Here is a 15,449-nt window from a genome sequence, read left to right as displayed (position 1 = left end):
AAGAGCGCTGCTGCTACTGTGCGATCTAGTGGGAAGTGCCTCAGCAGAATTAAATGTGGTAAAGAAAGTGATATAAGTGTTGACTGGTACTGATGGCGATGTCTTTTCCTGTTACCTGTAGTCGCAGCTTGATTGGTTGTTAGTTGGATTTTGTGTGCGTGCTAGTGAATTGCGTGGTTGCCGTTGCCGGTAGCGACGTTGGCTGTGACAGTGGTGGGTCGTGGTGATATCGGTGACCTCACTGGTTAGCTCGTGATGAACTGAGACGTGCTGTCATATAGTTCCTAGCAGGTACGCGTCTCTGTCAATTGTCGGCGGCTCGACATTGGTTTCTCTAGCTCACTTGCTCGCCCTCGAGTCGTCGCTACACTTTTCCGTCCAGGTGAGTACTTAACTGCTGTGCTACGTCAGACCTGCTGACTGACCTCCCCACATTAGCAGCGGTCTGCTAAACCATTCAGTCGATGGCTATCGCTGATTTTGGTGTGTTTCCGCGACGAAATCGAGACGGAATAGCTAGGTTAAATTTATATCAAGTCGTCTCTGTGCGTGTGAGTGTCGTTGTGCATCCCATCTGTAAGAGCAAGTAAAAATTGACAACTTCGTTCGTATTTGCGTGCTGAAACATTGGCGATGTTTTGTACAGTGCGTTCCGACGTACTCTTTTTTTCGATAAACGTGATGTTTCGTTCGTAATTTTGCGTCGCCGTCATTACACCGTCACTATGCCGCTGATGCAATACTGTGTGTTATCCCTACGTTAAACATTATCTTTTTCTCTATAGAGCAGCGACTCTTTAAGTGTAGCTAATTGTCTGTAACGATTTTCCATATGCGGTATGCTGCTGGGTGGATTATTTGTCGTACTCTGGCCACATGGACTTACTGTGATGTCGAATCGTTATCTAGATAGTATACAGGCAGATAATATCGATTAGTTTGCTGTATATCGTCATCAGCGGCATTACCGTCTTCCCTATCATCACCGTGCCGTTGCTACGCTTATTACCACAGTGTCGTATTCCACTCATGTCAATGGAGAGGAATCGCAGTATTCCTTAATGTGTTTGCTTTTCTGTCCGTGTGTCAGTGTGAGTATACTTTTGTGCGTGTGTTTAGCTATCGATGAGTCAGCCAGCCAGCCACAATCATCAACTTCTTTGTGCTCTGCAATAAGCTACGCGTCGACTGCATATTCTAGTCGGTGGTTTTATCAAGGCCCTAAGATAAAGGCGACGGCGAAGGGTACGACAGCGCAAGTAACCACCGGTGATGACGGCTATCGTTGTTGGTATCATTGAGCATTACCAGTGGTATTTATTAAGGCAGCAGTTGAGTGCGTGTCTGGTAGTCTGCTTCGGTTCCAGCCCTAGAGCAATGTTATTTCTATGAATATTTAGTAGTTGTGATTATGATCGATCGTGTGCTAATGTAAAATCAGTTGCTGTTTCTCGCTATTTCTTGTTCAGCTAAGCTCATGTCAGTAGTCCAACGCAAGGCAGAGAATGTTATGGCTAACTAAAGTGCCAGCGGTAGCCCGTAAGGTAAGCTCAGGGTTGGTTGAATTGGTCTGTTTCAAAAAACATGCTATTGTTCCTTTACGTTGTTGTTCGTTGGTCTCATCGATGATCTCATAATCTCACCCGACACCGAACCGACCCTACTTTATTGGATTCCTATTCGAACAAATTCTCAGAATCTCCACCGCGCCTTCGAGTAGTGCCAGTCGTCAGATATCTAGGCACCTGGAATCGACTTGATGTAAAGGTGGATCACAGCGTCAAAATTCGCTTTTCTATGAAAGCATTATGGTCACTTTAGTGCCATTCCTGCCAATTTCTTTTGACTACACAACTTTTGTTGATAGCATACTGTCCAAACTGCTGAACAGCATCAACAGTTCATTGTCAGTCACAGACGAAAATGGTGGTGCGTCTGCTTACTTGGCGACAAGCACTTCGGTTTATTCGATTCGCTCCTCTGTTATTGACTTGTTGTTGGTGTTTCTCTCATCGCTCCGCTTTTCCCCGGGCTCTCTCGCCTACCGCTTCGTTGGAGTCTTAAAAGTTTTACGTCTTCCTTAATACAATTTGCAACGATTACCGCAATGGTGTAACGATTACCTTTAGTGTAACGTACAGAAAGGTTGACAGTACAACTGCTTCTCTATTTTTGTAGTAATGAACGGCAGAGACGGCATACAAAAACAACTGCGGAACAGGTGAACTGGGTATTAGTAAATACAGAAGCGTCGTTATAAAGAAGGCTTTAACTGGTTAGCTTGTGTGCGCTAGCGACCGACAGACAAGCTGGCCAACAATCAGCTAAACTAGGTGAGGTGGGAGTGTTTGTCCGCCAAATGCACAGATTCGAGTCGGTCTTACGAACACTGTATGAACAGATTGCTGGAGGGAATAGCATTTGCTGCTGAGCTGAACGGGCAACTGGGAAGGATCGCAAATATTACCGTGCACCAAACGAGCTGTCTCACATCTCCTAGTCAACGATTCGTTGGATCGACAAAGAAGTTCCCTTTAGCTACAAACATAGTATTACAGACTTATAAACACATTGGACTCAGTGTTAAACATAGCCTGTCGTAAGTAGATATGTATGTACGTACTGAGGCACGAAAGGTTCGCGCCATGTTATAAGGCAATGTATAAACGCGTGCCCTTCCTTCAAAATTGAATGTAATTTCGCTTCAGAATGTGGTTCTGTCTTTGCAGTCTGAGTGCCAGGCAAAGCCTGCAGCTCTTTTACTTACTAAGTGCTTATTACGCCTAATGGCAAAATCCGTATTATTCTATCTTGTCATTATTATTACTCCAAATAATAAACAAGTATGTGTATCCAACGCTACCATTGTACTCGTGGGCATCAATTAGGTCAAGTGGCTGTTGCTTTCTTAGCCGCTGCGTCTATTTGAATCCTTTCTATCCTTCTTGTTACGAGGGTTTATGTAATATTTATTCGCAGTCAGAAAATGTGAAGCTGCGCTAAAGGATTCGAAACGTGACTTGTATTTAACTGTCGGCCCTTCACTGTTTAAGTTTGGCGTGTATCTGGACTTCGTTTGATCCCTTTTAGTTCTTCTATATACAATAGGGGGGTTTTTCTGCGATATCCTGATAGATAGTATCGATTAATAGCTTGGTAATTGCTTTCCGATTTCGGAAACGTATAGTGAACGCCATAGATGATGCTGTGTGACTTTAGGCGGAGTGCAACAGTCACTGGCATTATGGCTGTTTCTGTTGCCATTCACTAAAGTTATGTGTGAGCTCGCGACACGCAAGTGTCTTAACGCGGGAAAAAGAAAAGGGCATAGGGCAAAAGACGCTATCGCACGATATCGACAGTGAAAGAATGGCAGACGACGACTTCACTAGCTACAAAAAGGCAGTCTTTATCAAAAGCGATTCCATCGTTAGTGTGTAAGGGAACACAATAGAATGATGTTACAGAAATCGAGCCGGTGCGTACATATAAATATAGACAGCGATTATAGATTTCCCTCTTCTTTCACAACTTCTTTTTTTACTAATAAATAATAGCAGTGATAATAACAGTAGTAATAGCACCAACCCAGCACTATTTGCCTACACCCATTTTAGACGGCTGGCCACTTCCAACACTATATGAAAAACGTACACACCCAATTTTGAACCTAGACCTCCTCACCAATCCCTAAAATTTAAAAGCAACCGCGTTACCATTGAGCCCTTGTAGAAACGCTTTATTTCGTATTTGTATTCGCTGCGGCGGGGACAATGACACGATAGCCGAAAACTCAATTGTTTCGAATATAACAGTTTCATATGATATAAGCGAAAGAGTTGGCGGTTGCATTCTCAAGAAAGACTGCATTTCCTTGCCACCGTAAAGGTTCATGCGTAGATCATATAATCGCTGCTATTCAGATTGGTTTTCTGATGAACAGGAATGAATTGGGAGATTTTTCGTGTGTCTGAGGAAAGGAAACAAATACGGAGTGGTTCATTAGTAGAGTCAGCACTAGTAGTCAAATGATACTTGTCTAGTTATAGTTATTAGTGCTACGAATCATAGCGTGAGTAGCGTTTACTATGTAAATAGTCATTAGATGGCAAGAAGTTTTTTCCTGTACAATTCCATGCACCTGTGTGGAAGCTCTTAAGATCACAGCGAGCAGCACAGGATAATCAATATATTTCTTACCGTGGTCGACAGAAAGACCTGTGCAGTTAGCTCTGGACCTATTACAAGCCGTCCCATAGATGTTTTTCATAAATATTATCGTTTCTATTTGAGTTAGTTGCTTATTTCTGTTTGCATAGATTTTTTATATGGATGATGTTTTTAGTGAACACGTATGTGCGATGACTATTATAATACATTTCATTTTCAACCCTTACGATTACAGTGTCTTGATGAAGTTCTGATTTGATCCTATCCTCTTCAAGTCCATTTTTCCATCAGCTTGGCCTAAAAATTCTGTGGCTTGGCGTTGTTGTTTTAGCTTTGTTAATGTTGACGACATTGGCAAGAGAATTTGATACTAAAAAGGATCGCACAGCACAGCAATGCTTCTGCTTTTTTTCCAAAGCAACAGCAGGTATGGTAAACAACTAAAGAAATACGTACTGAGGTATGCGCTGGTTTGTGTGTAACTTCTGTCTCTTTGTGACGCATTTTGATTGTAAAAGTATTGAATCTACTAAGTCTTTAGCAGCTACAGAGATACGTAGTATTTTAAAGGCTACAGCTCCCACAGTACCATTGGTCGTTCTGTAAATACATACTTAGATAGTGATGTTTATTTTTAACAAAACAAATAGGTCAAATTACGGTGTTTATTGGCGATACTAACGTCTGTTGCGGCTGAAGAACTGGCCTGTCAATTATTGTACTTATTTGCGCGTTCTCTTTAGTCCTAAATCCATCCGACATCGTTATCGTTTTCAAGAACCAAAACCGTAACGCTGAAATATATTCATATGCTTCTACAGGAGACGATTATGACTGCCTGACTAATAAGCGTAGCTTGAAATCCTAAATATTGTTACAGACGAAAAAGGTGAAGCGAGTGCGTTTTTGCTGTAGTCATAATGGAAGGGCAAGCCATTACTAGCCCATACGATTGCTTACAAATATCTGAAGGTAGGCTAGCTTATAATGATTACATGTATCGCAGTTTAGTAACATTTCGCTGGTCTTTAAGCTAGGAAGTGTTTCCTTTCAAAAAAAATATGCAGTAGAAGGCCAGAGCAAGCTAATCTGGTATGTTCCCATTTGTGGCCAACAACCCAGATCAATCTTTAGAAGTCTCAAATGTCATCATAAAGGTAGTCATTTGCTATCAATCAGCAATGGTCAAAACGACGACGCGAAGCTGCCGTTTGTTTTAATATAACGAATGTAGCTATTGTACCTAAGCGATGTAGAAATCTGGCGCCGACCTCGGTCCCATGTACCTTTACTCGTTTTTGGCCTGCTACATGCGTGTTGTTGTTTGTCCTGTGATTATTTCTTCATTAGTAAGTTGTGCCATTCAATACTTAAGCTGCCCAACACGAACCAGTTAGGAAGATTTCAAGCGATTGTGTGAAATATGTGAAGAGCATATATCCATCGACACTGAAAGAATACGTGTCAGTTTCGTTGTGTCTCCAAAGCGTTAGTCGAGCAGAACCTATATAGATTTTTCGTCTGATAAATCGTTTAGCGTGCAGCTGTGTGGCTTTTTATGACAATGTTACGTGGGAGTACTTATCGTGTGTAATGTTTTAGGGCTGTACATAATTTCTGATATAGTTTTTGCCTAACGTCAATCGTGTCAACAAATTAAGTAGCTCGTTGTGCATGTCATGTTCTCTCAACCATAGCGACAGAAGCTGAATTTCTGCGAATGAAAGAGCAGAAGCTCTTTTTTCTTGTGCAGTGTAACTGACATTCACTAGAAGTTGGTTTTAAAAAAAGCTGTTGAGATATCCAGCAATTGATAGAACGAGAAAACCGAATGGAGAAATGTGGCTGGCCTCTTGGCTGACCACGCGCACACACACGCACACAGACATACACTCACGTTCACATGTACGCACTCACACGTTCAGATACACACTCACATGTACACACACACATACAGACACATATCTACATACATATTCACACGCATATTCTACACACATATTCACACACACACACATACACAGAAACACACGAACACAGAAACACATAGACACACGCACGTAGGCACGCACACATGCACATAGGCACGTTCACACACAGACGCAGAGACATACACACACTCACACACACATACTAGCTACGTGAAGTCTGATTTGCTTGTTATTTTTTTTTCTTTTTTTTACACCAGCAGTGGCATATCGTTTATACGGGCCGCAGTACCAGCGCCAGTGCACGAATACTGGTACACGACAGTTTGCGCATTTAGGCTCTGTTTGCTACATCAGGTGTGATTGTGATGACAGCTTCAAGTGGTCAAGATTCACAGCCTAAAAAAACGCGTCTGCGTTCGTGATCTCGACTCGTTAGTCTATCTCTTGTGCCTAACGTTTATCAAAAATCGCAATGCGTTAATTCGCGGTGGTAACAGTAACTTGTACTCTTATATATCTATGTATTGACAAACGCATGTACTAAAATGAGTAAAAATCACGAAGTTTCCGTAATCACTTAATATCATATGAGCTAACTGCGTGATTGTACCGTTGAAACCGTCACCAACGTTCCTGCCATGGTACAGTTCAATGACAAGGCAGCCACGCCGCGCTTACCGCAAACAGTGTTGTCCTATCAAATCGCTAGGCTTTGCAGCTAGCCAAACGTATGTTTGGCAATATGGCGATGCTCATACAGACGCCTTGAACCTTGTTAAATCTTAGCTGTCATTCTTTGTGGTATATTCACATAAAAGCACACCGTATCAGATATGCCTGCTGTTAGCTTGTAAGAAGCTCTTGCTTACGTGCGTGTCATTTAAAAACCCTATCAAACGTGTTGGCGTCTCATGGCTAGTCATGTGTTAGAATTACACCATATAGAAAAGTCAAAACATTTATCAGAACTGGTTACCGAGCATTGATTGTTTGTTGTTACAGTGCTTAGTCATCACTCAAAAAGCCGTTCAGTCACTAAAACTTCTGCGCGTTCGTCATTCTCTTATTTTTACCATCGCTCTGCTAATATGAGATCAACTATAGCTAAGCAGTATTAATACTTTATGTATGTATACATACGTACGTTGACTTTCTCGAAGCAGCGATTTGTTGGATGTGCCGAATAATATCTCGTATGTTTGTTGCAACTAAAGCGTTCTGCTACAGCGTCGACGACGGCAGTAACCTAGTGCAGTTGAGGGCGACACGCTGGGTCGACTCCGTCTGGTTAAATCGTCTTCCTACAGAGAAGAGAGAGACAGGCAGAAAAACCTACAGATACTTTTGCCTGTGATTTCTTCCTCCATTTATACTTGGTTTATCGGTCTGTCCTTTGTTCGATTCAACTCGCCATCGGCCGACCACTGTCACTTACGACTTATAGCATCACGTTACCTCGTGTTGAATATATCCGCTCATATTTAGCAGAATTGTACGACAGTATTTACGTAGCCGGCAATATAATATTCCTAATATTTGGCGATATTCACTCAGCTTACCGTCTGGGATCTTCTTCTGGCCTTCGAAAAACAGGAGCAAGTAGGTTAATAGGGACATGCGATTCCACGACTGTCACAGGGCTATTGAATCCTGTCTAGGCTATGTGGTACATCAGAGTCAAACCTCACATGTGTGGCGTAAAACTTGTTTAAGAGACACTAAACTTGAAGCAAGTAGACCGCCGCTATTCAACATACCAAGGCTAAACTACATAAGCTTTAGAGAAACGCTTTACTTAAGCTGTTTGTACCAAGCTTTCGTAAATAGAAGCACTTCCGCAATTTTGTAAGAGCTCTATAAAAGCTGCCATAGCATTCCGTAAATGTCGCTGAATTTAAACAGATTTTGAGGATGTTTTTTAATATAAAGGCTCGTTTCAGATATGTCACGTGTCGATGGTTACACAGTCAAGAAAAACATTGATTGCTCGTCTAAACGGTGCAAGTTTTATTGAGTACCTTCTATTACGTTGGACACTAAAACACAAAGCTTGTATTACTAATGACTACTCAAGCTTTAAATGTACCTTTTTATAGTTTGTATAATTGAACTATCTAGGATGGGCATTTGGAGAGAATATCTTACTTTACAGGAATCGGATCGAGCAAATGATAGGTTACTCGTAATATCATATTTTGAGAATATACCTAATGTTTTCCTTTACGTGTAGGCACATAAAGACTCGCACATTGCTGCACAGTCATTTATCTCCGAAAATACCTTAAGCTAAGCTTTTTTTAAAAGTAGCAGGAGAATAGATAATTTAACTTCAGTAATTTGTAAGATGCGTCATATTGTATTCAGTGTCCCTGTGCAAACATGAAGCTTTGTTAAGGTAAAAAAAAATTATGACTCAGTTTGCTTCCCGCATTAGTATTTCGTGATGTATTACCTTATGAAATAGGACACAATAAATGCGACGCAAATTAACTACGGTTATTAATACTGCGGTTGGCTAGCGATTCGTGCGATGTGTATATTGCCGTAAGTGAGATCAGCATCATGCTTTGATGCAAAACCAAGGCCCCTCGCTTAAGCCATCGATACGACATATAAATAGTTATGGGTAAAAGTTTATCACGGCTTGGTTTCTACGCCCACAAGAGTGTCTGGAGCAGTTGCGTTGGAAGCGTTTGATGAATGTTACTTGTAAAACTGAACGGCGTTGAGTACGCTAGCGCGACAGCTGTTGGTGTGTAGACCTTTTTAGGGCTATGCGATTTGAAGTAGGCCCTGAACCGATTGTTGCATTACACGTTACTGCATGTAAAATTAAGGCCAGCTCAACTAATTATTGTAATTGTAAGATAACAACTACGTAAATCAAATCGCGTGTAACTTCTGTATGGTTTTTATGCATAATTTATAAAGGATAACGTTTGGAAGAATTAACGACATCCATTATTATTTCAGTTTTACTGGGTAATCATCGTTTAAGATATACATTCGTTTATATTTGCTTATTTAATGTAAGAACCCTATTACCAGTAGTACTACGTTAAGCAGATGAGGCCAACGGACGTTTGTTTACATTCTGTTAAAGAGTAACAATTGCTATACGGCCATAGAATTTCCAGCTAACGTTGCACTTTAAGCCCATAACGAGTCCGATTCACTTTTCGTCATCGTCTCGCGAAGTACAGCAAGATGTATCTTAGATATCTCATCGATTTCAAGCGAATCTTTTCGATAAGAAGCTCCCCTTCTTAAGAGGATTAAGATTAATTAAAATTATTACTAATTGACTGTGACTATGTACTGTAAGATTGTATCATAGTTTTGAGAATTCTACGGAGCGATTCATCTATCAAAAAAAGAGAGGACAAAACCATTAGAAAACATTCATGCAGTGTCATTAGACGCTCGTAACACATCAATTGAAATGGACCGATAAAAACTTATTTTTAGCTCAGATATTAATATTGGCAACATACTGTCAATAAACAATAGCACGAGACGTTAGCCCGAACTGATCAGTGATTTTGTTACTTTTTGTGTCGGCCCCAATTTCAGTAAGTTAGATTCCAGTCAGCTCCAGGACCAAAAGCAAAAATGTCGTCCCGAAAGAAGGTGCTTCTTAAAGTTATCATCCTCGGTGACTCTGGGTAAGCTTCATTGATGCACGATTAATCGTGCGCTGATAGAACCATTCATCTATCATAGTCTTATGTGTTCTTTTTGTACATCTACGGGCTATTAGGGTATTTAAGTGGCGACTTAACGAAAATTGCTTTTGTAGACCTTGCGCTTACTAATTCTTCGCTTTTTCCATTCTCTTGCTTCATATTTGTATTGTCGTTGCTTCAGTGTCGGCAAGACGTCTCTTATGAACCAGTACGTGAACAAGAAATTCTCGTCACAATATAAAGCTACCATCGGAGCAGATTTCCTAACAAAGGAAGTTATGGTCGACAACAAACTTGTCACCATGCAGGTAAGCGGAATAGATTGACAATATAAGCTAGTAATCACAATTTCGTCTTTGAAATGTAATACTCACATTTTATTTTTTTCGCTCTTTTCGCTCAGGTATTCTTAAATTCATATCGTATGTAGGTTAAATCTAATCGAATTAAAGGTGACGTACTTTGTTGTTTGTTGTTTTCGAATATAGTCTTTCTTATTGTTTGAAATGTCAATATAATAGAGGTACATAATTATCCTTTCCTCTTGTGTGTAAATACGGTAACATTTCAGCCATATAGTAAACTATACATTTGAAAATATACAACCGTATATTTTCTTTCTGAAAATCGTTTGTTTATGGTTTGTATATGGTGTTATTTGTATACGTATTCGATTTGTTTGTCAGATTTGGGATACGGCAGGACAGGAACGATTCCAGTCTCTCGGAGTGGCATTTTATCGAGGTGCAGATTGCTGCGTGCTCGTCTATGATGTGACATCTCCAACGACCTTCAAAAGTCTTGAAAGCTGGCGCGATGAGTTCCTTATTCAAGCTTCACCCAGAGACCCCGAGAATTTCCCCTTCGTCGTCATTGGAAACAAGATCGACCTTGAGAACCGGTTAGTTGTATGACCAAGAGTTCGAAGAAGCACTTCAAAATTAGCACGTGCAGAGTGGAAACTGAATTGTTGATTCTACTAGTCAAATACTTTACTCCTTTATCAAATTTTTTTAGTAATCATCTTCGAAACAATGATCATTTCGTTAAAAAGCCACCAACTACGTTTGTGTAGTTGACGGATTTTCATATGTGTGCTTCGTATAATCAACGGTAGCATGTGTATCATTGTTGCTAATTGTGATTTTTCTATAGGTCTATCATGCAGAAGCGCGCACAGTCGTGGTGTCAATCAAAGAATAGCATTCCCTATTTTGAAACCTCGGCCAAGGAAGCACTTCATGTCGACGAAGCGTTCGCAACGGTGGCACGGAATGCCCTCGCTCAGGAAACCGAGGTCGAACTGTACAATGAATTCCCTGATCAAATTAAACTGTCGCCCGGGCTGTCTGGCGGAGTGCGCCAGGACAACTGTGGATGCTAGAGTCATGACCATATTATCATTATGGGCGATGGCCACATTTGTAATGCAGGATAGCTAGGCAAGCGAACGTGGTGAAGGAAAGACACACACAGAAAAAATTATCTTTAGAGGCAGCAGCAATTCGTTTAACGAGTAATGCATGGCTGATAATTGCGGACAATACGATCGCTTGAGGGGAGTATCGGCCGGTTTGTCGAAAATAAATTAGTGCGGCGCGATTAAGGCAACTTTTCCTTGTTGCGCCCAAAATCTCGACCCAAGTGAAGCACTCGTGTCATCGCTTTGTATAGCTGCTGTTCTAGAGCATCCTTGCTTCTTTGGCACATGAAACGCACGGAGAAATATAAAATGTTATCAAAGCCATCGAACCTCAAGGCGAGAGCCTGGAAAAACGCTATAACTTTATGGTAGGGAAGTTTATGGGGAAGAAAGCGCCGCTACGTCGTTTGCCGAACCAAAACAGCCCTATAGAAAGAGATGGATGCTATCCATGGTAACTGAACGCATAGACATTTGATCATATGATACGATGATTGATAAGTTTGTTGGTAACTACTGCGGCGAATAGATACAGAAAAGACACATAGTAATAAGAACAGAAAAATATATTTCGACACACACACACAGACACATATTAGGTACATTTGAACAAAAACAATACAGCAAATCGATAGTTGCTATTCACAGTTGTAAACGTAAAAGATTAGTTAACGAGATGTTTTTGGGTGTAACACACACGTCTGTTTAGAAAATGACTTCAGTTTTCACTGGAGTTTTGCTAAGGCCTGATTGGTCCCTGTTGTGGTGTTTGTCCATAAAAGCTGCTCCCTATCTCCTCATTATTGGTGGTAAAATCTAAACAAGTAAGAGGAAAACGGAAGGCTGCAAAAAAACTGTATAGTGCGCAAATAAATCTACTATCTAATAATGTAAAGGTATGAGTAGCCAAAACAACAGACGTAGTGTCGTACAAGGACGGTGAGCAAACTAGGTCGTCGCAGGACTAATATTATATAGACGGATAATAACGATTGAAAACAAAAGGCGAAGATGATGAAAATATAATAATATATATATATATATATATATATATATATATATATATATATATGTAACGTAATTACAATTATGATTTCTTAAGACGGGTGGGTCGATGCGGAAGGGCCGCAAGAGATTATATCGTGGGTTATCTCAGATATATATATGTGAAACAAGTCAGGGCTCGCAGGTGTGTGTATATACAGATATTACGCTGACTGAAGATTACGGTGGTCAAGATATAGGCGCCGGTCATGAAAGTGATAATGATGGCGCTGCTTACGATAGTGAAAATTAATAGCAGACGAGAAGAGCACACAGAAGCAGACGAGAATACGAGCAGAAAGATATATCCTAGATGGACTTCAGACATGGGTTCAATAAAAGTAGGTGACATCAATTAACTGGCCCCAGGAAACTTTTGGTCCATTTTAAAAGACAGACAAGTAACAACATAAACATCGTTGAAAAATGCCACCTAGCACACATGAATATTAATGCGAAATGCAGCGAGAAAACTACGACAGCTGAACGGAAAACTAAAAGTTATGACTGAAGCTAAACGTAATGTTAATGAAGTAATCAATAACCACTAAAAAACTTTTTCAAGTCTTACCGTGATGACGAAATTTCATTCAATTCTGGGAAACGGGATAGGGCAGAAGCTGACAGTGTTAAAAGCTACTACAACAAATTATTGACCCGTTGTTCATGGTGGTAGTGGCATAGTGCGGGCATAACAATGATGAGGTTTCTATTGAAAGGGAGAAACGTGTATGACGTTGAGGATTTCGAATGTCACCGTAACGAACAGACAATATAAAAACAAAATAAGAACGATAAATAACATAAATATGCACGAAAACAAAGGAAAAAATGGAAAAGAACGAAATCAGGTCATACTAGGAAAAGGAAAGATTGAGAGAATATATGATGATTGCTTATTACAATTACCCAATAAAACTATTGATATTATTAAGTAAGGGCTTTTCATTTTGCAGCGGAAAGGTAAATAGGTGCGCTCGATAGTCTCAAAGCGAAGAATGAAATTGTTTTTTTTACAAAATAATAATAATTAGTATTTGTTACGTGCTGAAGAATTGAATTATTATACGAATAAAGAGAAACTCAAGTTGAGAAAAAATTCTTATATACTGAATAGCTGCCGTACGTAAGGTAAACTCTTTGTTTATTCAAACCTCTGCATTTCTTGGCGGTTTCGATTTATCGACGAAACAAGCGCACAAACACCATTAGTCTGGAAAGTTTTATCAGTAGGTTTTGCGGTCATAACCTAGGTCAGTGAATGCTGTGTATTATCAGTATTCAGATTAAGCAAAGTTTTTATAATAAAAAAAAAATAAATATTTTTAAACATATTTCGTATTGTATGGTGTTTATCAAATTCTTATGAACTGTAGCTTCATATATACATACATATTCATATATGCAATAGCACAAAGATCAAAAAGATAAACACGATAAAATCTGTTTCCAGTAGACGAGCTAAGAATCTGCGACTTGCGCTGTTAGTTCTCTTCAATCAACCCCACTTGCTTTAAAAGTAAAAGCAAAAACGAAATAAAAGAACTTCCTTGTATACCAATTATGTAGTCACATCTAGAATCATTTGAAAATGCTTTAATATACCTTGGTAGTCAGAAGTAATGCTAGTGAGGTGATTTGTAAACATGATAACTTTGTTACAATATATAATATGAAAGACGTGTAAAAAGCAACAGATGGTCCTTCGATATACTTAACCGCATCGATAAAGGACTAATTACTACAAAACCACTACAAGTATAACTTCACTCAGGTGCTGAATAGTACCGTTTTTGGCACTATAATCAGGTTGCTAACTAACTACATTTTTCTGCGTAGCAGCAATCTGGCTTCTGTAGATGTTAACAAGTCGGCACGCACATATACGCAAGTGGCCGCGATTACTGACTGTTACTATTTGGCACAAACGTACAAAGTGTTAAGCTTTCATACAAATGCTTGCCTAATGAAAAACGAACATAAAAGGCTTCATCTAAGTTTTCATGGCATGTCACGAGATATTTCCGTCGTATTCGCTTTCGCAGGCGTATTAAGCAACGTTTGCAAGCGACTTATAGCCGCGAATTCTCCGCAATCGTCTAATTAGATCTTAATCCTGTGTCTAAAGAGTACCCTTTGTTGTTCCCTTTTCCGTTATTCTTTGTTCCTATTTACACGCGTTCAATCTGTTTGATCGCTTAGGTGTGTGGTAGACATTAGATTATATACAACGGTACCCAGAATCATCTTTCCGAGTTACACAGTATCAAGGTGTTGGTCAAGGCCGTATTATTCGTCGTGTTCGTTGGTACGCATTTCAATTCACTAATTATTGGGTAGCTACAGCAGATTTCATGAAATCTAGCGAGAGTTCAATAAGCCTTAAAAAAGTAAATTACATCGTAGTAAATAAAACGTGGATAACCGATAGTTTAAACACTTTAGGAGCCTAACTTTCGCTTCAAACGTGTGGGTTACTTTTACCAATAGAAGATAGTTATTGATAAATATGTTAGTTTGACGGGCTTAGCCCGTTGCTTAGCTAATGGGCTACTCCTTGTTAGTTGTTTAGTCAGTGAAAAGAGTCCCGTGTGAATCCTATGTGAACTCTATCCAGAGTTCCTTTTCTCATAGGTTACTCTCCATCCAATGAAAACAGTGTGAAGTACATCGGATGGTTGAATATAACTGAGGGTTAAGTATTTCCCGATTTTTTTACTTGTCAATCTACATTATTCTGTTTTGTTTCCATTTTGTTTTTACCTCTACGTTGATACGTGAGCTAATGTGTCGACGCATAAAAACTCAGTTTTTGTTTTCCTGAAAGCTCATCTTAAAAGCTAGCATTGTGGTCAGCGTGTCTACAAGCTGGACAGACTGCATTGTGACAAAAATATTTATAGTACTTTTACTAAGATCGATTACCATTTGATTGATTTTCCTTCACATATTGCTCATCTGCATGTTAAAGTCTTTTAAGCAGAAATTCACTTTTCAGAAAGGTTTTAACGCTTACAGAAAAAATGCGCGTATAATTTTAATAAAGTTAGTGCAAATGGCAAACAAAGCACAGTTTGTTTTATGTTCTGAATAGTTGTTAATTGTGAATGAGATTATTGCTTGGCTAGACTGCAGCTACACGAAAAACAAACTAGACAAAGCGCCCCATTTTGTCTCGTTCTAAGCAGTATATGT

At 39.7% G+C, this 15,449-nt stretch overlaps 1 protein-coding gene across 5 annotated transcripts; it reads left to right on the top strand.

Moving 5' to 3' along the window:
* The first annotated feature begins 12 nt into the window (after positions 1-12).
* Rab7 (RAS oncogene family member Rab7) lies at positions 13-13,188 on the top strand. 5 transcript variants are annotated; one of them, XM_022841496.2, is made up of 5 exons: positions 13-382; positions 9,675-9,766; positions 9,969-10,095; positions 10,474-10,688; positions 10,943-13,188. In XM_022841496.2, exons 2-5 carry the CDS (start codon positions 9,714-9,716, stop codon positions 11,169-11,171), a joined length of 624 nt encoding a protein of 207 aa, XP_022697231.1. In that variant the 5' UTR covers positions 13-382; positions 9,675-9,713; the 3' UTR covers positions 11,172-13,188. The 5 variants fall into 5 exon arrangements, with proteins under 5 accessions (XP_022697231.1, XP_022697232.1, XP_022697236.1 ...); XM_022841497.2 differs by lacking the exon at positions 13-382 and adding an exon at positions 447-551; XM_022841501.2 differs by lacking the exon at positions 13-382 and adding an exon at positions 632-744.
* The last annotated feature ends 2,261 nt before the right edge of the window (positions 13,189-15,449 follow it).

Source organism: Varroa jacobsoni, unplaced genomic scaffold, assembly GCF_002532875.2.
Source record: "Varroa jacobsoni isolate VJ856 unplaced genomic scaffold, vjacob_1.0 scaffold_934, whole genome shotgun sequence".
Lineage (NCBI taxonomy): Eukaryota > Metazoa > Arthropoda > Arachnida > Mesostigmata > Varroidae > Varroa > Varroa jacobsoni.
Note: the sequence above shows the minus strand (reverse complement) of the source record. Positions and strands in the feature narration are given on the sequence as shown.